General features: G+C 37.0%; 1 protein-coding gene and 1 pseudogene across 1 annotated transcript; both read right to left on the bottom strand.

The window, feature by feature from the left end:
* Nucleotides 1–1,581: 1,581 nt before the first annotated feature.
* LOC100717420 (olfactory receptor 8K5-like) lies at nucleotides 1,582–11,704 on the bottom strand (annotated as a pseudogene).
* A 2,268-nt stretch (nucleotides 11,705–13,972) lies between these two features.
* On the bottom strand, nucleotides 13,973–14,911 carry LOC134471480 (olfactory receptor 8K5-like). Its single transcript, XM_063230405.1, has one exon. The coding sequence runs from the start codon at nucleotides 14,909–14,911 to the stop codon at nucleotides 13,973–13,975; it is 939 nt and encodes a 312-aa protein (XP_063086475.1).
* Between the last annotated feature and the right edge of the window lie 3,792 nt (nucleotides 14,912–18,703).

Genomic DNA, 18,703 nt, shown 5'->3' with positions numbered 1-18,703 from the left:
TATTTTTTCTTTAAATGTAATTTGAATTATTTAACTCATATCTCTGGTGTTACTATTTTTGCAGTGAGTTTCACCCTGACTTTGAGCTCAGTGTGTGGCTAATCTAACATTGAACTTTTTTTTTTTTTTTTTGTCTTTTTCTGTTTTATCGGTACCAGGGATCGAACTCACGATCGCCTGCTTGCAAGGCAGGCACTTATGCCGCTGAGCTAAATCCCCAGCCCCTAACATTGCACTCTTAACGTTTCCCCTGCCTCAGCCTCTCAAGTGTTGCTGCTGTACATGTGACATCTGGGAGTACAGCTCAGAGGCACAGCACTTGTCTGACATTGCAAGGCCATGAGCCCACTCTGAGCATATATGGTTGAATTTTGAAAAAAAAAATCAAAAAGAATTTCTGACTAACATTTCCTCACAATTCTTTTGGCTCTCTGTCACCTCTTGTCCCAGTTGGACCTCCAATTTAAAATATATTAGGCAACTTGTTTATGTTTCACCAGTTATTGAGATTATACTGACAGTTTTTGTCTAGCGTCTTGTTTCCCAGTGGACTCACTGAGGAAAGACTCTAGTGAGACTTGTTGAAGGTGTCATCTTTTTCTTTTTCATGAATAATCTGATTCTATAATTGTTCAATAAATATTTATTATTATTGTTATATTGTCATCTTCAGGAGTTCCAGGTGGTTTCTTTCTGTCTTCACTTTGTTTCCTATAAAGATTATGTTAAGGATTAAGGAGAGGAATACATCTATTTCAGATGCATTAAAGCACTTATCTACTTATTCTATGGCCAATTTCCTCTGAGGATTTAATGATCTCCTGGATAGTGTTCAAGTTGCTGCATAATTAGAGGTCTATTATTTGTGGTTAGATGATACTTCTATGTTAATGTGTTCTTAGCATTTTTCAATGTATTTTCCTAAAAAATTGTGAAATACAAAAAAAATCACTAGTAGAGATCCAAGATATAGAAAAAAGTGTTCCACAAGCTGCATTTTAAGAAATCAAATATTTACCTGAACAGAAATATTCCTATGGTCCATATATATGCTGGACACATGCAGGCGACCTACATTTTGAACTGTAGTTTGAGATTCAGTACACAAAATTAAAAACAAGATTAACATGAAAGCTGTCAAGAACTAAACTACAGCAATTAATGCAAAAGGAAAACATAAGTCATTGATGTAGATATAATATTCATTTTCTTTCGACGAATACTCCCCTTAGAAGTAAGATTGAGTAAAAGCCAGAGATACTTGGGGAAAAGGCGATATTCAATTCACGATTAAAATTTGAGGGTTGCCTAAGATATAGCTCGGGTACCGCACCTGCCTGGCAAGCACAGGAATTGGATTCCCTGTACCAAATAAATAAATAAATAAATAAATAAATAAGAATATGTATAGACAATAATATAATTTTCTATACAGGTATATATTTGTGAATGTTGCCTGTGGAGACAAAATATGCAATCCTATTGATTAGGAATGCCGTCAACTGACAAGGCCTTTTTAGTTTTACTTTGTCAAATGATACTGCCTATTTAGTAGCTATTGTTTATAAGTAGGCTACCATTCTAAGTACAAACTTTAAATTTCATGAGGAGCCTGTGGGAGGCATTTTTTACTTCTTTGTTCCTGAAACTATAGATGAATGGGGTTAGCATGGGGATCACTAAAGTGTAGGATACAGAGGACTGTCAGCATCAGAGGACTGAGCAGACTTGGGCTGCATGTACATAAAGAAAAGAGTCCCATAAAAGACCACTACCACAGTCAGGTGAAAAACTCAGGTCAAGAAAGCTTTTTTTCTTCCTTCTGCAGAATGCATTCGAAATATGGATAAAAAGATCATAAGGTAAGATGATAGCACTATCAGGAGGGAGGAGGTCAAATTAAATATTGCAAATTAATTGATCAATGATGCTATATCTCATTCATTGGAGTGCAGCATAAGTGACATGGGAATATTATCACAGTAGAGGTGACTGAGAAGAGAGGTACAGAATGAGGCTATAAACCTGGCATGGTGGCTCACGCCTGTAATCCCAGCACAAAGGAGGCTGAGGCAGGAAGATTGTTGCGACATCGAGACCAGCCTAGACTACAAAGTGAGCTCAAGGCCAGCCTGAACTGCACAGCAAGACCCTGTCTCAAAAAGACAAAAAAAAAAAAAAAAAAAAAAAAAAAAAAGAATGAGGATGTAAAAATCTTACAAGTGAACAGAAGAGCCTGGACAGCACAGTAGAGGTACGGAATGCCCACCGGCACATGGCAGCGGGTCTGGGACATGATGATGTTGTAGAACAGAGGGTTTCAGATGGTCACATAGTGGTCATAGGCCATGGCTGGCAAGATGAAAAGTTCACTCACAATGAATACGACAAACAAGGCCATCTATAGGGTGCAAGAAGGATAGGAAATGATATTCTGACCCATCACAAAATTTAGCAGCACTTTGGGATGAATGACAGTGGCATCACCCAGATCCATGTCAACCAGGTGTCTGATGAAGAAGTACATTGGGGTGTGGGAATGGGCATCCAGCTTGGTCAGAACAATCATGCCCAGGTTGCCCAGCAGTGTGAAAATGTAGGTGAAGTGGAAGACCCAGAGCAGGGGGAGCTGCAGCTCGGGTAGGCTGGCGTACAGACTCAGAAGGATGCTGTTTTGCACAGTTTGATTGAATCTACCTTTGAGACCCAGGTGTCTCTTCTGGGAGATGTTATGTGTCTCATTCAGAATCAGCAAGGAAATTATTATACTTGTGCATAGAGTGAAAATGTTTATTCTAGTAGACCACAGAATACCAATTTCATCTTCTAATTCTAATAGTTTGATATGGAGTATAATTTTCTCTTCCTCTAAATGAGGTATCCATATGAAACACATGAATATGTTAATCAGTTGAGACAATGATTGATATTTGTTCTGTGATTATTATTAGCAAAACTATATCTGTGTTCATATATAGACTTTTGGATTTATTTACCAACCAATAGAATCACTCTTTTATTTGTATGCAGCAGTGGATGGAAATATATAGTTAACGCTGGAGAGAGAGTCACATCACAATTAGCCTCAAAACATTCCCTGTTGCTTACACACCTATATGCAATGCTTTTCACTACATTAAGGAGTTGCTCTAGAAGTCCACTTTCTGAGGTTTGTGAAATGTGATCAAATCAAGAAATGCTCTGCCATCACATAGAAATGCAACCTTTTAGAAACAATATGGCAAGTGTCGCCCACCTTATTCATAGGCTTTGACAGTGTGACTCTGGCTGTTTTCTGAGAATGGAATGACCTGAAAGGCAAACGTTCTCTATTGATTGATGACATGAAGGAAGCTACAATGCTGCAGCTGAAGACACTCAGTAAATAGAACTTTTAGAACTGCTTCAGAAGGTACCAAGAGTGATGAGATAAATCTGACCACCCTGAGGGACGGTGTTTTCAGAATGATTAATGGCAATGTATCTTTCACTTTTCAAATTTTTCATTTATTTAGACACACATTCTGTTTATTGATCACTTCTTTTTCAATCATTTTATCCACTCATTCTAGCTGAGTTTTAGAATTCTGAAAAGTCATATCCAGGTTTAGTAGTAAATTCAAAAAACAAGATATTTTTGTCAAACCTAAAATAAGATATGTAAACTTCAATCAATTATGCTCACTTTTTCCTTGCATTCTGAGTTTCACCTATGTTTTAACTGAAGTCATGTTGGGTAAAGGTCTGCAGACATTTGTGGAGTCCAAGTGACAGCAAATTAAGGTAATGACATTTTATTTGGTGATTAGTGTGCATATTTATAATGTTGAAAATTATTTGTAATTTTCATTGATAAATGCTGACTTTTTATATAAGAAAATTCATCTGCTAGTACATGGAGATATGTCAATTTCATTATAAAAATTAATAATTTCATAGATTTTTATGTTGTTTCAATTAATGATTTGCTGTTGAATGTCATACCTATTTTTATTCAAAATAAATATGTACATTTATTAATAAGTTTTTATGGGTAATTTTACTCCATCTTAATGAAAGAGTATTGCATTAGCCTTTAAGATGCAAAGATGTAGATCTATTATTGCTTATAGATGTAGATCTATTATTACATAAGTGGTTTGTGTCAAAATACATAGATTCTGTGTATTTAAAATTGCATGCTTTATTTCATTAAATAACACTCATAGCATTGCAGTTGTCAAGTACATTAAAATATTTTCTAGAAAATATTTTCTAGAGTTTTTAAAATTATTTCTGCAATTTTATGATGGAATAGAGTATCCCACCACAGTATTGAAATATTTTATTAAAACTTGTTAGCTTTCATTATGGATTAAAAACTGGTAGTCAACATCAGCTAAATTAAATTAGCATGGTGCTAGATATTCCACCTGAGGAAAGTTGCCAGCATAAATAGAGATGTGGGTAAGGAGAAGCTACGTGTTGTGGATTTCTCTAAGTGTTGATGTTTGAGCTGTTGGTTCCTCTGCTGACCTTTAGGCCTTCCCAGGCATGAATCCGTAAAAGAGACTAGCGTAAGTCCTCGTCATGGGCTCTAGACCTCCAGTTGGACTTGTGGGAGGTATTGTCACCGGCACTAGGTCTTTATCTGGACTCATGCAGGACATTGCTGTGGGATCCAGGTCCTTGGCTGAATATTCTGGGTCTTTAGTGTTGTGGACAGATTTCCTGTACTTTCTTGTGTTTAACTCTGGGTGACCATCATAAAATAATATAAATTCTGTGCCCCGATTTTAATTGTCCTCCTCACAACCCCTGACTACAACATCATTCATTTAACAAAATTAATGTAAGACAACCCTTAACAAGGCAGAACAGACTAAATCTCTTGAATTCTCCTCCTTCTCCTCCTCTCTTGAACAGCTTAATCTCTTGAATTCTCCTCCTTCTTACATTCAGTATCAGCTCAGTGAAACCCTTGACCTGTGTCAATTTGATTTTTTCTCTTGGAAAAGGAACAGAATATCAACTCGTTCTGTTACTCGAATGCAGAAGACAATGGTCATTCACCGGGACACTGCTGTCGGCCTGAACGGACTCCAAGGATCCATTTCTCAGAGCCCAGTCCGGAGTCAGGAGTCAGCAAGCACAGCTCGGGGAAGCTGCAGTTGCCGGAGCTCGGGGAATGGCTGAGGTAGTCAGGGCCCCCGCATGTCTGAGTCACGAAAGGCAGCGCACAGCTGACCCTGGAGCTGCTGGGCAGCTTTCCTCTCTCCTTCCCTATGGAGTGCTCTGTTGTTGCTTCATCTGTGTCCTGCTCTTCTTTCAGATCTCTCCCTCACTCATGAACCATAGTCTATTTCCCTCTCACAAATTACTTTTGAATTTGTAGCATTATGGAATCTGCCATCACAGGGCTTTATTTTAGAATAGATGATGCTCTTTTTTTTTCAGACTGGGAAGTGAAATCAGGACCTCAGGCTTGCCAGCCAAGCACTGTGCCACTGAGCTCTATCCTTGGTCCAGTTGATGCATTTCATTGAGCAAACGCATCCAGCAATCCTGCACCTTTCCTTACGACTGTAAAGTGCTTATACATGTCCAAGGGTTCTAGAACTTTTAAAAATGTGTGTGTCTATTTCTACTGTCCATTTTCCTATCTTAGGAAGGTATATTTATTAGATCAAACCAATTGCAGGAAAATAAGAAAGAATATCTCTGGGCTGTTCTGAATACTTTATTGTACACATTTTATACATTTCCACTTTGGACTCTCTACTAGGGAAAGTGGAGTACAAAATATGTGCAAAAGATCTTCTTTTTCAGTCTTTAAATGTGCTTATTTTAGTTAGGCATTATTTAGGGTTCAAGAGTTTTTCATAACTTCAAGACTTGAAAATTCATTTTTTATTTCTGTACATTCAATGTGTGTATTACCCAGTATGAAAAATAGAGCAAGAAGCAAGCAATGTTGTAGGAAGAACAACCAAAGACTAAAATATCTGTATACTTGGCATTTGTTGTGCTAAAGAATAATTACTTGCAACTTATGAAATATTTCTATGGAACTCTTACCTTAAAATATGTTTCTAAAATATAGTTAGCATATACTTATATTAAAATATTTTAATTATAAAATAATTGATGAAATAGGCATACTGTTACATATCTGAGAATCAAATAAACTGAGAGCCTTGTACTTCATCTGGAAACTCTAAACTCAGTCGATGCTAGCGGTGAAAGTTCCGTGATGCACTTCGTACATTTTTTCAATCGTGGCGGCTTTCCTTAGCTAAATGCCCCTTTAAATCTCGGATTGTTCAAAGGTATTTGCTCAGTTCATTCGATTTTATAGCTAAAAGAGCAGTTCACAGAGGAGACCGTGAATTGCATAGTGTGTGTGTGTGTATGTGTGTGTGTGTGTGTGTGTGCGCGCACGTGTGTGTTTTATAGTGTTTTATAGTGTAAGAATCTGCTGTCTATAGTCAAAACCCGAAAGCCATGGGCAGCTGGGAGAGTAGAGCTGCGGGCAGGCTGCCCAGAGACACAGAAATCTCCCCGGTGAGCACAGCTGCAGCAGGCACACCTCAGGGCCAAGGTAGGCCCCGCCCTCACTAATGCTAGCACAGGACAGGCTGGGTGCCCCAGATCTGGGCTCTGACTTGGACTCCAGCACAGAAGTGTACGCAGCAGAGTAATGTTTTACTTCTTTGTTAAATTGTTTCCTTTCCCCTTTTCTGTACACTTCTTTTTAAAAGTTGTTTAGGTTTTTACCTTTATTTGTGTTTGTTCTTTTCAACTTCTTTCTCTCTCTACTCAACTATCTCTTTTGATTTTGTGATATCTTCATGTTAGTGAACACTGCGGTCTTTCTGGATTGCTTTGTAAATGTTTCCCTTTCTTTATGTTTCCCTCTCCTGCCCTCTTCTCCCATTTCCCAAATCTTGGATGATCATCCCTTGCCCTCTGGCCCTGTGTCTACTACCTGTCTCTTCACATTTGCTGGGTCCTTTGTCCTTTTCTGTTTTCCCACAACAGAATGAATCCTCTACTAAGGAGAAATTCCGTGCGTACAAGTTCCTGATTTCTGTTGAATTTTATTGTATAACTATACATCTTGCACCTATGGTTAAAGGTGTCAAAATAATAGTTACCACAGTTTGTCAGATTTTTCGTTGTGCTTGATGTTACTGTTATTGTTAACTGTACTACTTTAGCCACGGTGTCACACCTTTTGTAATCAATTGTTCTCCCTCATATAATAACCACGTGATTGTCTGGAGTCATAATCATCAGCATAGTTCAGCACCAAAGGACTGGGTGCTGAGTCAAGTACATAACAACATTTCACCCTTAATAAATCGAGAAGGAATGATCTTGGAAGAGACACAAAAACAAGAACTACTTACATCTAGACGACATCTCTGAGGAACAGACACTTCTTAGGGAAGCCTTGATACTAGTGAGTAACTCTGTCTATCATAAGAAATCTACAAACATCGACACAGACAACAAAATAAAGTTTAAAAAAGTAGCTGGGGATTTAGCTCAGTGGCTCAAGTGCTTGTCTCATAAGCACTAGGTCCCTGGTGCTTGATCCCTGGTACAAAAAATAAAAAATTAAAAATGACAAAATGCAAAATCAGAATGCAATCCCAAGCCTCCAAACAAGTCAAAACAACAACGATGTAGAGAAAATCAAAGACACTTTCTTAAATTTTCAGAAATGGTAGGTGCATGAGGCTATAGAGATAATAATCTTTCTGATAAGTAGAATAATTGACTACCAAAATGAAAGACTTGCTCAGTGAATCTAAAGAAGACAGAAAAAAGAGAAGAGTTTAGGAAAATGAAGGAAACAATGACCTCTCAACACAGGAAAGAATTGAAATCCATGAAACATTCAAACAGATATCCAGGAGATTAAAAATTCCATTGAAAATATCCCAAACTGAATGAAGGTGAGAACAGAATGTCAGATCAAGAAAACAGGACTCTGGTTAGTAACCACAAAAGAAAGATATCTTAAAAATACCCAGTAGCCATGGCAAACCAATCCAAAAGCTGCAAGATGATGCAAATCTTACAATATCAGATTAATCAGAATCGATAAGAAAGCAGTACACAGCATAAACACCATAAACAAAGCCTGTTCACAGAAGTAATGGCCGAAAACTTCCTAAACAAGGAAAAAAAAAAACCAAGAAGGAGAATAGTTGGGTTGAATGGAGCTTCTAGTCCTAGGTTTTGAGGAATCTCCACAATGACTTTCACAGTGGTTCACAGTGCTCTGCACACCCACCAGCAGTGGAGGAGGCTTCCTGTTTCACCACAGGCCCGCTAGGCTTTGTTATGTGCTGATTTCTTGATGGTAGTCTTTCTGGATCGAGATGGAATCTCAGCATTACTGTGATTTGCATCTGTCAAATGATGAGTGGTGTTGAACATTTTCTCATGTATTTATTTGTCATTTGTATTTCTTTATCTAAAAAGTGTGTATTGATCTTAGATTCCCATTTTTGGTTTTGGAGTTTGAATTTGGTGAGATCTGATTTTTTTTTTTTTTTTTTAGTTCTTTTATGTCTTTAAGTATTAGTCCTTTATCTGAAGAACAACGTTAAAATTTTTTTTTTAACTTAAAAAGTTTTTTTTTCACTCTGTGAATTGTCTTTTCACTCTGTGGATGATTTCTTTTGTTGTTCAAAAGTATTTTATCAGGCTCAGCACAGAACACCTGCTGAGGCCCCTGATGGCTGCTGCAGGCCACCCCAGGCCCCCCGAATGCCTGAAATGCCCTGTACTGCCATACTCTTAAGTGAATTAAATTGGATACACATGTGTAAATATTACATTGTCTCTGTACTGTGAAAGAGTGAAGGTGTAAAAGGAACCAAAATGTACATAAATATGTTGAAATAGGATGAAATTGTTGAAAAGGAAAGGGGACCTAGAGAGAGGAAGAAGACAGAAGAAAAAAAGGGAAAAGAAAAAAATGAGAAAAGAAGGGTAAAATGGAAAATAAAAGCTTAGTAAATGAGAGCAAGTGGCACCGAAGAGAGGGGAAGGAAACGGTAAACAAAAGGAATAAAGATCCATCATGTACAGGTACAAGGTTCCTGTGATGGACACTATCATTATGACATCATAAATATAAAACAGTAAAACACTCTGAAGGAAAAAGATAAAGTATGTTTAAATTATACAAATAAACTTCGTAATAAAATAAACTTAAAACTATGATAATTTTATCCTTTTTCTGCCATCACATGAATAATAACTGTAAGTTACGACATTAGTGCTTCATCTCAGAGTGAGTGAGTGGGACACATATCTTGTCCTTTCTTCAGCAAAAGGCTGACAGTTTCGAGGAGGACATGCTTTACTGATGTATCCAGTGATTTTGTTGAGCTGAAATGCTGCTACTGTTGAGTAATGTTCAGTGTAATCATAACTGAGCATAAAATCTATTAAAAACGACTTCAATCATATCGCATTTCAAACATGCACTCTTACATTTATATGTAGAAAAGTTGGAGACCATTAACACGTTCAGATTTGGAATGTTATGAACAAAATAACAGATTTGATTACAGTAGCTCATGTTTACTTAATACCTCAATCATGACACAATTATTTAGAATATATCGCTGTCATTATTATTTTTTCTTGAGATAGAACACTGCAGTGTTTCACACTGACTTTGAACATGTAGCTCTGTCTAGCTTTCAACTCTCACCAATCCTTCTGCCTGAGCCTTGTGAGTATTTGGATTATGGGTGTGTAATCACCACCCTGAGAATATCTGATATGAATTTGTGAAAACAAGAATTTCAGAAAGAATTTCTCGCTAACATTTCCGCAGTTTTTTGCTCCTATGCCAGATTTCTTTCCAATTAGACCTATAACTTAAAGTATATTTGGCATTTTTTTCTACCAATTGCTGAGGTTATACTGATAATTTTGTTCAGCATCTTGCTTTCTCAGGACACTCCCCGAGGAAAGACTCTGGTCTGACATGTTAGAGGTGTCACTTTTGCCTTTCCATTAATAATCTGATGCTATGATCATTCAGTAGATACTTACTATTAATGTTATATTGTCATTTTAAGGAATTTGTGGTAGTTTCTTTCTGTCTGTAATTGGTACCCATAAAATGATGTTTCTGTTAAGCCATTAAAGACATTAAACACATCTATCAGAGCTGTCTTGGAGTACTCACCTGCTCATTCTATAACCAATTTCATTTCAGGATTTAATGATCTCCTGCATGAAGTTCAAATTGCTGCATATTTCAAGGTCTATTATTTTTTTATTTAAAGAGAAAGAAACATAAAAGATGGTAGAAAAGTGTAGAAATAATACAGAATTACAGAAAAATAAACAGTAAGAAATCACTAGTTGATAAGTTACATATTGTCATCTTAGAAATAGTTGTTCAGGTTACAAAATTAAAGCATATAAAATGACATTCAAATAGTGACACTGTCAACAGTTCTGCTCAATGATCCAACAAAAACTTAGTAATACGGTAATCAGTCCTACACAATTATTTTTTTATCTTAAAGAGGGTAAAATTAAAAATATCAAAACAGAACAAAACAGTTCATAAAGAAACAATTAAAGAAATACAGATTTCAGAGCAAGTCCACTGGAGATCTTCACTGTCTATCTCATTGTTTCTGGTTTTCTTCCAAATAGTTGTCCCCATCTTCACACACGTTGAATATATACTGCATATTATAGAACTAATCAAATCATTATAGGATGATGAAGGCTTTTTAGGTCTTCAAGACCTGACATTAGGGAAGTCTATAATGACTACCATAAAACCTCTCAGTCTCTTTATAGTAGCTGTCCTTATCTTTATGTATGCTGAAATTAAACTTAAGAGACTAGACTAATATCACTCTCAACAGTGAATAATAGTATTGCTAGATTTTATATCATAATGTTACAGAGTTAGCATTGGATTTCCTAGTGTCTCTTCTTCAGAGCATCTGTTCATTACATCTTGCGTTAAATAATGTGTTCCTGTAAGTAGTTTAAAAAATTCTTCCCATGTGTGAATTTCTACATGTATATCCATAAGGCCTGTTATTTGTGACTAAATACAGAATGTTATACAAGTATGTTAATGTACGTTTTGCAATTTTTTGTTGTATTTTCCTAAAAAATGTTAAATATAAAAGACCACTACTAGATGTCCTAGATATTGAACCAAAATGCTCCACATGTAGGATTTTAAGAAATCAAACATGCCAAGAAATCTTGGTATGATCAATAAATAGAAGTAAACATGCCATTTCTTGAACTGTAGCTTGAGATTCAACAGACACAAATAAAAACAAAATTAAGAAGAAAGAAACCAAAAGCTAAACCACAGCAATTACTTAAATGAAAAATATGGCTTACTGATGTAGAATGTAATTCTCAATTTTATTTGCAGATAAAATTTTCCATGAGAAGCACTACTGAGTAAAATCATGAGAACATTGGAGAATAAGTAATATTTAATTGATATTTAAAAATTGAGGATTAAGGCTTATTTCCCATGGGCTTTGAGTATGGACCTGGAGAAATAGCCAGACATGCCCTCGCACAATTGCAGCCATTGGGGGAATCCCAAAGTAGCCATGCAGGTCAGGAGAGAAAGAAGGCCCACCCCAGCATGTCCATGGCCATCCGTAGACATGGCCTGTGGTTCTGGAGAAGCCTGCTCCATGTCTCTCTGCCTCCCAGGGAACCTAGGTTTGGAGAAACTCAGGTGTCTGACCCATTCCCCTACACTGCACAGGGGTGGCCAACATGGGAAGTGCCTGGGATCCCACATTCAGACTGTTGCAAGGAACCCAGGAAGATATTAAGATGAAGGAGCAAAAGGCAATCTCAGACTTTCTGCCCACACAGAACAAGTCTGGAAGACATAGACATAGAATAAATTATAAATTACACACCTGACATTTCCGAAAGGATAGCAACTAAAGTAAAGAAACAAATTCGTGAGGCTGTAAAAGATATCAGATCAGAAATAATGTGTGAGGTAAATGAAGAAATCACAAACATAATGAAAGAATTGCTGCACATAATTAAAGAAGACAGAGATAAAAAACAGATGAGTATAGGAAAATGATGGAAATCTTGAAAGAACAATATAGGAAAGAATTATAATGCATGAATCAGAGTCAAAGAGATACACAAGAAACTGAAAACTGCACTGAAAGCTGGCAAAACTTCTCAAAGAGACTGAAAATAGAATTTCAGACCTTGGAGACAAGATTGCAGCTAGCAACTGTGAAAGGAACAGTCTCTTAAAAACAATGAGTAACCAGGGAATAACAATTTAACAGTGCAAGATGGTGCAAAGGAAACTAATTTAAGGCTGAAAGGGATCAGCAAAAAAGCAAGAGGTCAACATAAATTAGAGAGACTATTTACAGAAGTAATAGCAAAAAACTTCGCAAACATGGGAAAAGGACCAGAGAAGTGAGGCATATAGCACTCCAACTAGCCATTACCAAAATAAATCTACACCTAGATATGTAATATTCAAGATCACAGAAATTCAGCACAAGTGGAGAATAGTAAAGGCTATTAGAAAACAAACAGATCACCTATAAAGGAAAATCCATCAGAATTATGACAGATTTCTTGACATAAACCATGAAGTCAATAAGAGCCTGGCGTGAAGAATTTCAAGTTCTGAGAGAAAATTACTTCAAAATCAGATTGTCGCTCTCTGAAAAACTATCTTTCAAACTTAACAGAGAAATTAAATACATTCAAGATGAAGGAGAGTTGAAGGAATTCATGACCACCAAACCAACCCTACAGAGAGGGGTGAAAAATGTTCTAGAGAGAGAAAAGATGACCAAAGTTCTAGCAACATCAGCAGAGTGTGATTGCTGAACAAGGCAGGCAACTGGAAGGAGGCGAAATGTAGGAGAGCAAGGCAGGAGGACAGCAAGGGGGAGAGGAGACAGTGCAAGCCAGTTGTAATCATCACTGTAATGGCTTTAATTCACCAATAAAAGGAAACACAGATGAGTGGATCAAGAAACAAGATCTTTCAATATACTGTATGCAAGAAACACATTTAAAGGAAATTCATAGACTGAAATTAAAAGGAGAGGAAACAATGTTCCACTGACCAAAAGCCAGAAAAAAGCAGGGCTAGGTTGCCCATCAACCACAGAATAGAAACAATGGAAAACTACTCAGCTATAAAGAGAGACGATCTTGAGGCTCTTACAGGTAAATCAATGCAATCTGAGATCATGTTCATGGATGATCAGACTCACAGGGTGAACACTGTGTTGTCTCCCTAGTATAAAAATCTGAAGAACTTCTTGGGGTCCAAAATATATAATACATATTGTGAAAGTGATATGGGAGGAAATGTCTAAAAAGGGAAAGTGATAACCAAAGTTAGTTTCAACCTATTATCTTGTTTTGAACTCTTATATCATTTTCATTGTACTGTTTGGTTTGGTTTCATTGTGTCTTATTTTGTTTGATTTTATTATGTCAGATGGTGTGGGCAGATATGTTGATGATGTTATATTATGGCAGTCATTGTTGATTACTTGTTATATTGTTTGAAGTCCTGCAATGCTTTCATTATTTTGTTTTGATTGGTTTTATTCTGTTTTGTTTTGTTTCATTTTATTACGCCAGATAGTATGGGCAGATATTTTGAATATAATAAGAGGCAATATGGTACCCAGTGTTGTTTTCCTAGTATTTTATTTTGAAGTCCTATATCAATTTCCTTGTACTATTCTTTTTTTTCTGTTTGAATTCATTCCCTTTACAATAAAAAATGAGCATTAACTTAGGTAAATAAAAGACTGACACAATTTCTACACAATTCTGTTACAGTGAATGTTGCTTATGGAGACAAACTCTGTATTCCTCAGAGTTAGGAATCCTGGCAAATGATATGCCTATTTAGTAACTCCTATTTAAGTGGACTAGCATTCTAGAAGAAACACTAAGTACAAACTTTAAACTTCTTCATGAGGATCCTGTGAGAGGCATTTTTTACTTCTTTGTTTCTGAAACTGTAGATCAATGGATTTAGCATGGGGATCACTAAAGTGTAAAACACAGAGGACAGTTTGTCAATATCAGAGGACTGAGCAGACTTGGGCTGCACATACATGAAGAAAATAGTCCCGTAGAAGACCACTACCACAGTCAGGTGAGAAGCACAGGTGGAGAAAGCTTTTTTTCTTCCTTCTGCAGAATGCATTCGAAATATGGCTACAAGGATCATCAGGTAAGATAATAGCACTACCAGGAGGGAGGAGGTCACATTAAAAGCTGCAAATAAGTTGATCATCAGTGCCAAATCTCGACCATTTGAGCACAGCATAAGTGACACAGGAACATCATCGCAGTAGAAATGACTGATGTGAAGGCTACAGAAAGTCGATATAAACGTCTTAATAGTGATCAACAGAGCAACAAAGGTGCTGTAGAGGTAGGGCACACCCACTAGCACATGACAAAGTGTCTGGGACATGATGACGTTGTAGAGCAGAGGGTTGCAGATGGCCACATAGCGGTCATAGGCCATCGCTGATAGGATGAAAAGCTCACTGATAATGAATGTAACAAAGAAGGCCATCTGTGTGGCACAAACAAAATAGGAAATGGTGGTTTTTCCCATTACAAAATTTAGCAGCATTTTAGGATAAATCACAGTGGCATCACCCAGATCCACGTAAGCCAGGTGTCTGATGAAGAAGTACATAGGGGTGTGTAAGCGGGCATCCAGCTTGGTCAGAACAATCATGCCCAGGTTGCCCACCAATGTAAAAACATAGATGACAAGAAAGATCCAAAACAGGGGGAGCTGCAGCTCAGGCAGGCTGGAGACCGCACTCAGAATGAGGTCGGTTGGTACCGTGAGATTTCGTCTGCCCATGAGGTCCTGGTATCTTGATGGGATTTACACTTTCACTGTGAAGGAGAGTGTTTTGAAAATGATTAATTGGCAGGGCAAAGTGATTTATCTCAGTGGCATAAGTGCTGCCTGGCAAGTGTGAGGTCATGAGTTTAATCCTTGGTACAAAAAAATTAATTGCAGTGTGTCCTTTACTTGTCAATGTTTGTTTTGATTTAAACATACTCTGTGTTTCTTGATCATGTTTTGTTATACTATTGTAGTCTGACAATTCTAGCAGAGTATTAGTACTCTTAAAGTTATGTGGAATTCATCAGTGAATTCACAAAGCAAGATAAGCTTGTCAAACTTTCACAATAAGGCCCATGACCTTCACTCAGTTACACTCACTTTTTCCTTGCATTCTGTGTTCTGCTCCTCCACGCTTTAATTGAAATTATGCTGGATTAATATCTAGATTCATCTCAGCGTCCATGTAACAGAGAACTGAGGTAATGATATTCCATTTGGGGATTAGTATGCATATTTTAATGTTCACAATTAAAGGAATTTATCATTGATAAATACTGCCTGCCATGTAAGTAAAGCTGTCCATCACTGTATATAGATATATCATTTTCGTTCAAAATTAATTGACTCATACATTTTATATTTGTGACTATTTAGGTTGAAATTCTTAAATTATTTTTATTTCCCAGCAAACATTTGTATTACTTGATCAGCTTGTAGTGATAATTTTACTTTGTGTTAGTGAAACAGAAACCACAATACATTAGACTTGACGACATACAAGATGTGGATCTAATCTTGTTCATAGAGGTGGAGTTTTTTCAACAGAAATGAATTTGAGGATTTAATTGTAAATGCTCTATATCATTAAATAACAGCAGTATGTGGCAATTTTTAAATGCATTGAAATATTCACTTGACCATTTTTTAATGGGAACAGAGTACGGCACTGTGAGACTCATAATTTAGTGAAAAGCGGTGGTTTTCATTGCACGGAAGTAAGAAGACCCTAAATCAGCGCCCGATTAAAGTTACTGATCTCTTTTTAGCCTAAACACTTGCATTCTGCTCCTGTCAAAATCAGAATCAGCTCCTGAATACCTGGAGCCGTGTGATTTCCACCTGGAGAGGGAACGGATAGCAAATCGCTCTGTTACTGGAATGCAGAAGAGAACTGTCGTTCACCGGGACACTGCCGTCTGCCTGAACCGACACCAGGGATCCATTTCTCAGAGCCCAGCACGGAGGTAGCAAGCACATTCAGGGAAAATGCGGTTGGCGGGAGCTCGGGAACTGGCTCAGGTAGTCAGGGCCGCTGCGTGTCTGAGTCAGGAAGGCAGGGCGCAGGTGACCCTGGAGCTCGCTGGACAGGCTTTCTCTCTCCTCCCTCGCCCAGTGCTCTAAGGGTGCTTTGTCTGAGACTTCTGTCAGATCTCTTTTTTACACTCATAGTTTATTTCCTTTTGAAAACTCAATTTTGAATTTGCAGATTTATGGGCTTTGCCATCTTACAGTTTTATTGTAGAATAGAAGCTGCATTTGATTGACCAAAATGATCCAGAAATTCAGGACCCTGATGCTGGCAAAGTATTTAAGGTTTCCCAAGAACTTTAAAGTTTTTTTTTTTTTTTTTTTTTTTTAAAGTCTGACTCATTTCAATCAATTTCAGGCCTTCTGAGGTTATATAAATTCCTTCACCTTTCCAGTTTGTATATATGAAAAAGAGTCTTCACTCTTCAGTGGTGTCTAATTGTACACATTTAAAATATTTCCACTTGGGGCTCTCCACTAGGGCAGGCTGATTACAAAAATTGTGCAGACGGCCTGATCTTTCAATCTTTATGTGCTCTCATTTCAGTGAGCCGTTATTTGGGCTTCATGACTTTCTTCATACCTTCAAAACTCTTAAAAACACCCCACCTTTTTGTACATTGAATGTTTACCTATTATAACATGTACTGCCAGAATTAAACAAAAGTTAGGGAAAGCCATAAAAACTACAAGATCTGTACATTGATGCCTATGACATACTTCAATAAAAATTATTTTCATTTTCTGAAATTTCACCATGAAAATCTTACTTTAATTTTTATAAAAATATTAATTATTATATATCTTTATTAAAACATTATTTCATTGATAATATATTTCATGAAATATAGTTTGTGCCATATCTTAGATCAAATTAACTCACCTTGTATTTTATCTGGAAATCCTATTCTCAATAGAATTTTCCTGATGAAAGCAGAGATTTCACTTTATATATTTTCTAATGTCTATTTCTTGTGTTATCTGTAGGCCACATTAAGCATTGACAAATCAGACGGGTGCAGGATACATGTTCATTTCCTTGATTTTTAGGCATGAAATAAAATATTCATCCAAGGACCGGTAGTTCATGCCAGAGATACTGAATCCCGCAGCACATTTAAAGGAACAAGGTGTCACTGACCATGGTGTGTACCGTCAGCATCCAAAGGTAAGGAAGACTTACCACATCCAGGTGGGCATCACAAGTCCTGGCAATTCTTACTCACCTGGAAAACAGAATCAGATTTCCTTCTCTGGAATCACTCTGACATTGTGTATGCATAAGAATTTAAGGCTCCCCACCCTGTGTGTGATATTCCCTGAGGAAAGAGCACTTAATCCATTCAGCTCATTATATATTAATCATCTGAGAGATTCAAACGATGTTTTGATGATACCCCTGTGTGCTCCCCTGTGAGAAGATGTCAGAGAGACCCAAGGTGAAAACAATGTAAGTTACTGAAACAGTTTCTTGGAGAGTTCAGAGACTTTGAGGCCCTGGTTTACCACATCCATGGAGTCAAACAGCACTGGGAGAAGCTTTCTCATCCTTCTCCCCTGTCACTGGAGCTGATCCAACATCACCACGGAGTGTTAAATGACACCATTATTACTAAATACTAGAATATTTCCTCTCTCTTTAATCCAAAATAGGCACTAAGTTAAAAATATGTAGTTTAGCATTTAAATATGAGATAGAGCTTAAGAAGTCATCTAAATGGTAACTGGAAGATATGAAATTACAAGTTGATCTCTTAACATGGGAGAGACCCGTGTTCTCTGTCAACAAAAGCTTGACCAGCATGATGAGGCAGAGATTTATTATGAGTCTGCCCAGCAGTGTATTTCCTGCGATGTGAGTCCACTACTGTTGGATACTGTTCAGTGTGATCACATGGAGAGCACCATCTATTGAACACAGTGTCACTTGTCTCCACGTTTCACACCTGCCTTCTTCCACTTTGGTTTCCATTTGCAGAGCAATGGGGACCATTTATACATGAAACTTAGAATTTTACTTAGCAAAATGTTCAGTTTTTTTTTTTTAAGAAAAGAATTTCACGTTTACCTAGTAGCTAAATTATGATGTAGAGTTTGTTTCAGTACCAGTCCAGGTCATGGTTTTTACCTCACATACCATAGGTCTTTGTCTTCATGAAATTTTCCAGATTTTACCTCAAGCACTATCCCATTATCATCATGCCACTGTTGCTCTGAATTCTGGTCCTACATTATGTTCTCTGGTTTGAATTTCATGTCTGTGAAATCAAACACTGTGTACTCTTGATTCTGTTTCATTCATTTGGCATATTTGTTTTGAATTTTATCTCCAATGTGTCTGTGATTTTGTTGGTTACACCATTGCATAAGTATTTGCAAATTCTTAGTTTTCTTCTAAGGAGACATCCTTGAGTTTTGGTTTATTGTGATATACCTAGTATAAGCACTTTAAGTATATTTGTTGACAAACTGATTAATTACACTTTCTTCTAT

This window comes from Cavia porcellus, unplaced genomic scaffold (assembly GCF_034190915.1).
Source record: "Cavia porcellus strain 051 isolate PalLab524CR breed Dunkin Hartley unplaced genomic scaffold, mCavPor4.1 scaffold_18, whole genome shotgun sequence".
Classification (NCBI taxonomy): Eukaryota; Metazoa; Chordata; class Mammalia; order Rodentia; family Caviidae; genus Cavia; species Cavia porcellus.
The sequence above is the reverse complement of the archived record's forward strand: the minus strand, read 5'-3'. Positions and strand labels throughout refer to the sequence as shown.

Coding starts and splice junctions, on each gene's coding strand:
- LOC134471480 (XM_063230405.1), bottom strand. CDS start 14,911: ATGGGCAGACGAAATCTCACGGTACCAACCGACCTCATTCTGAGTGCG.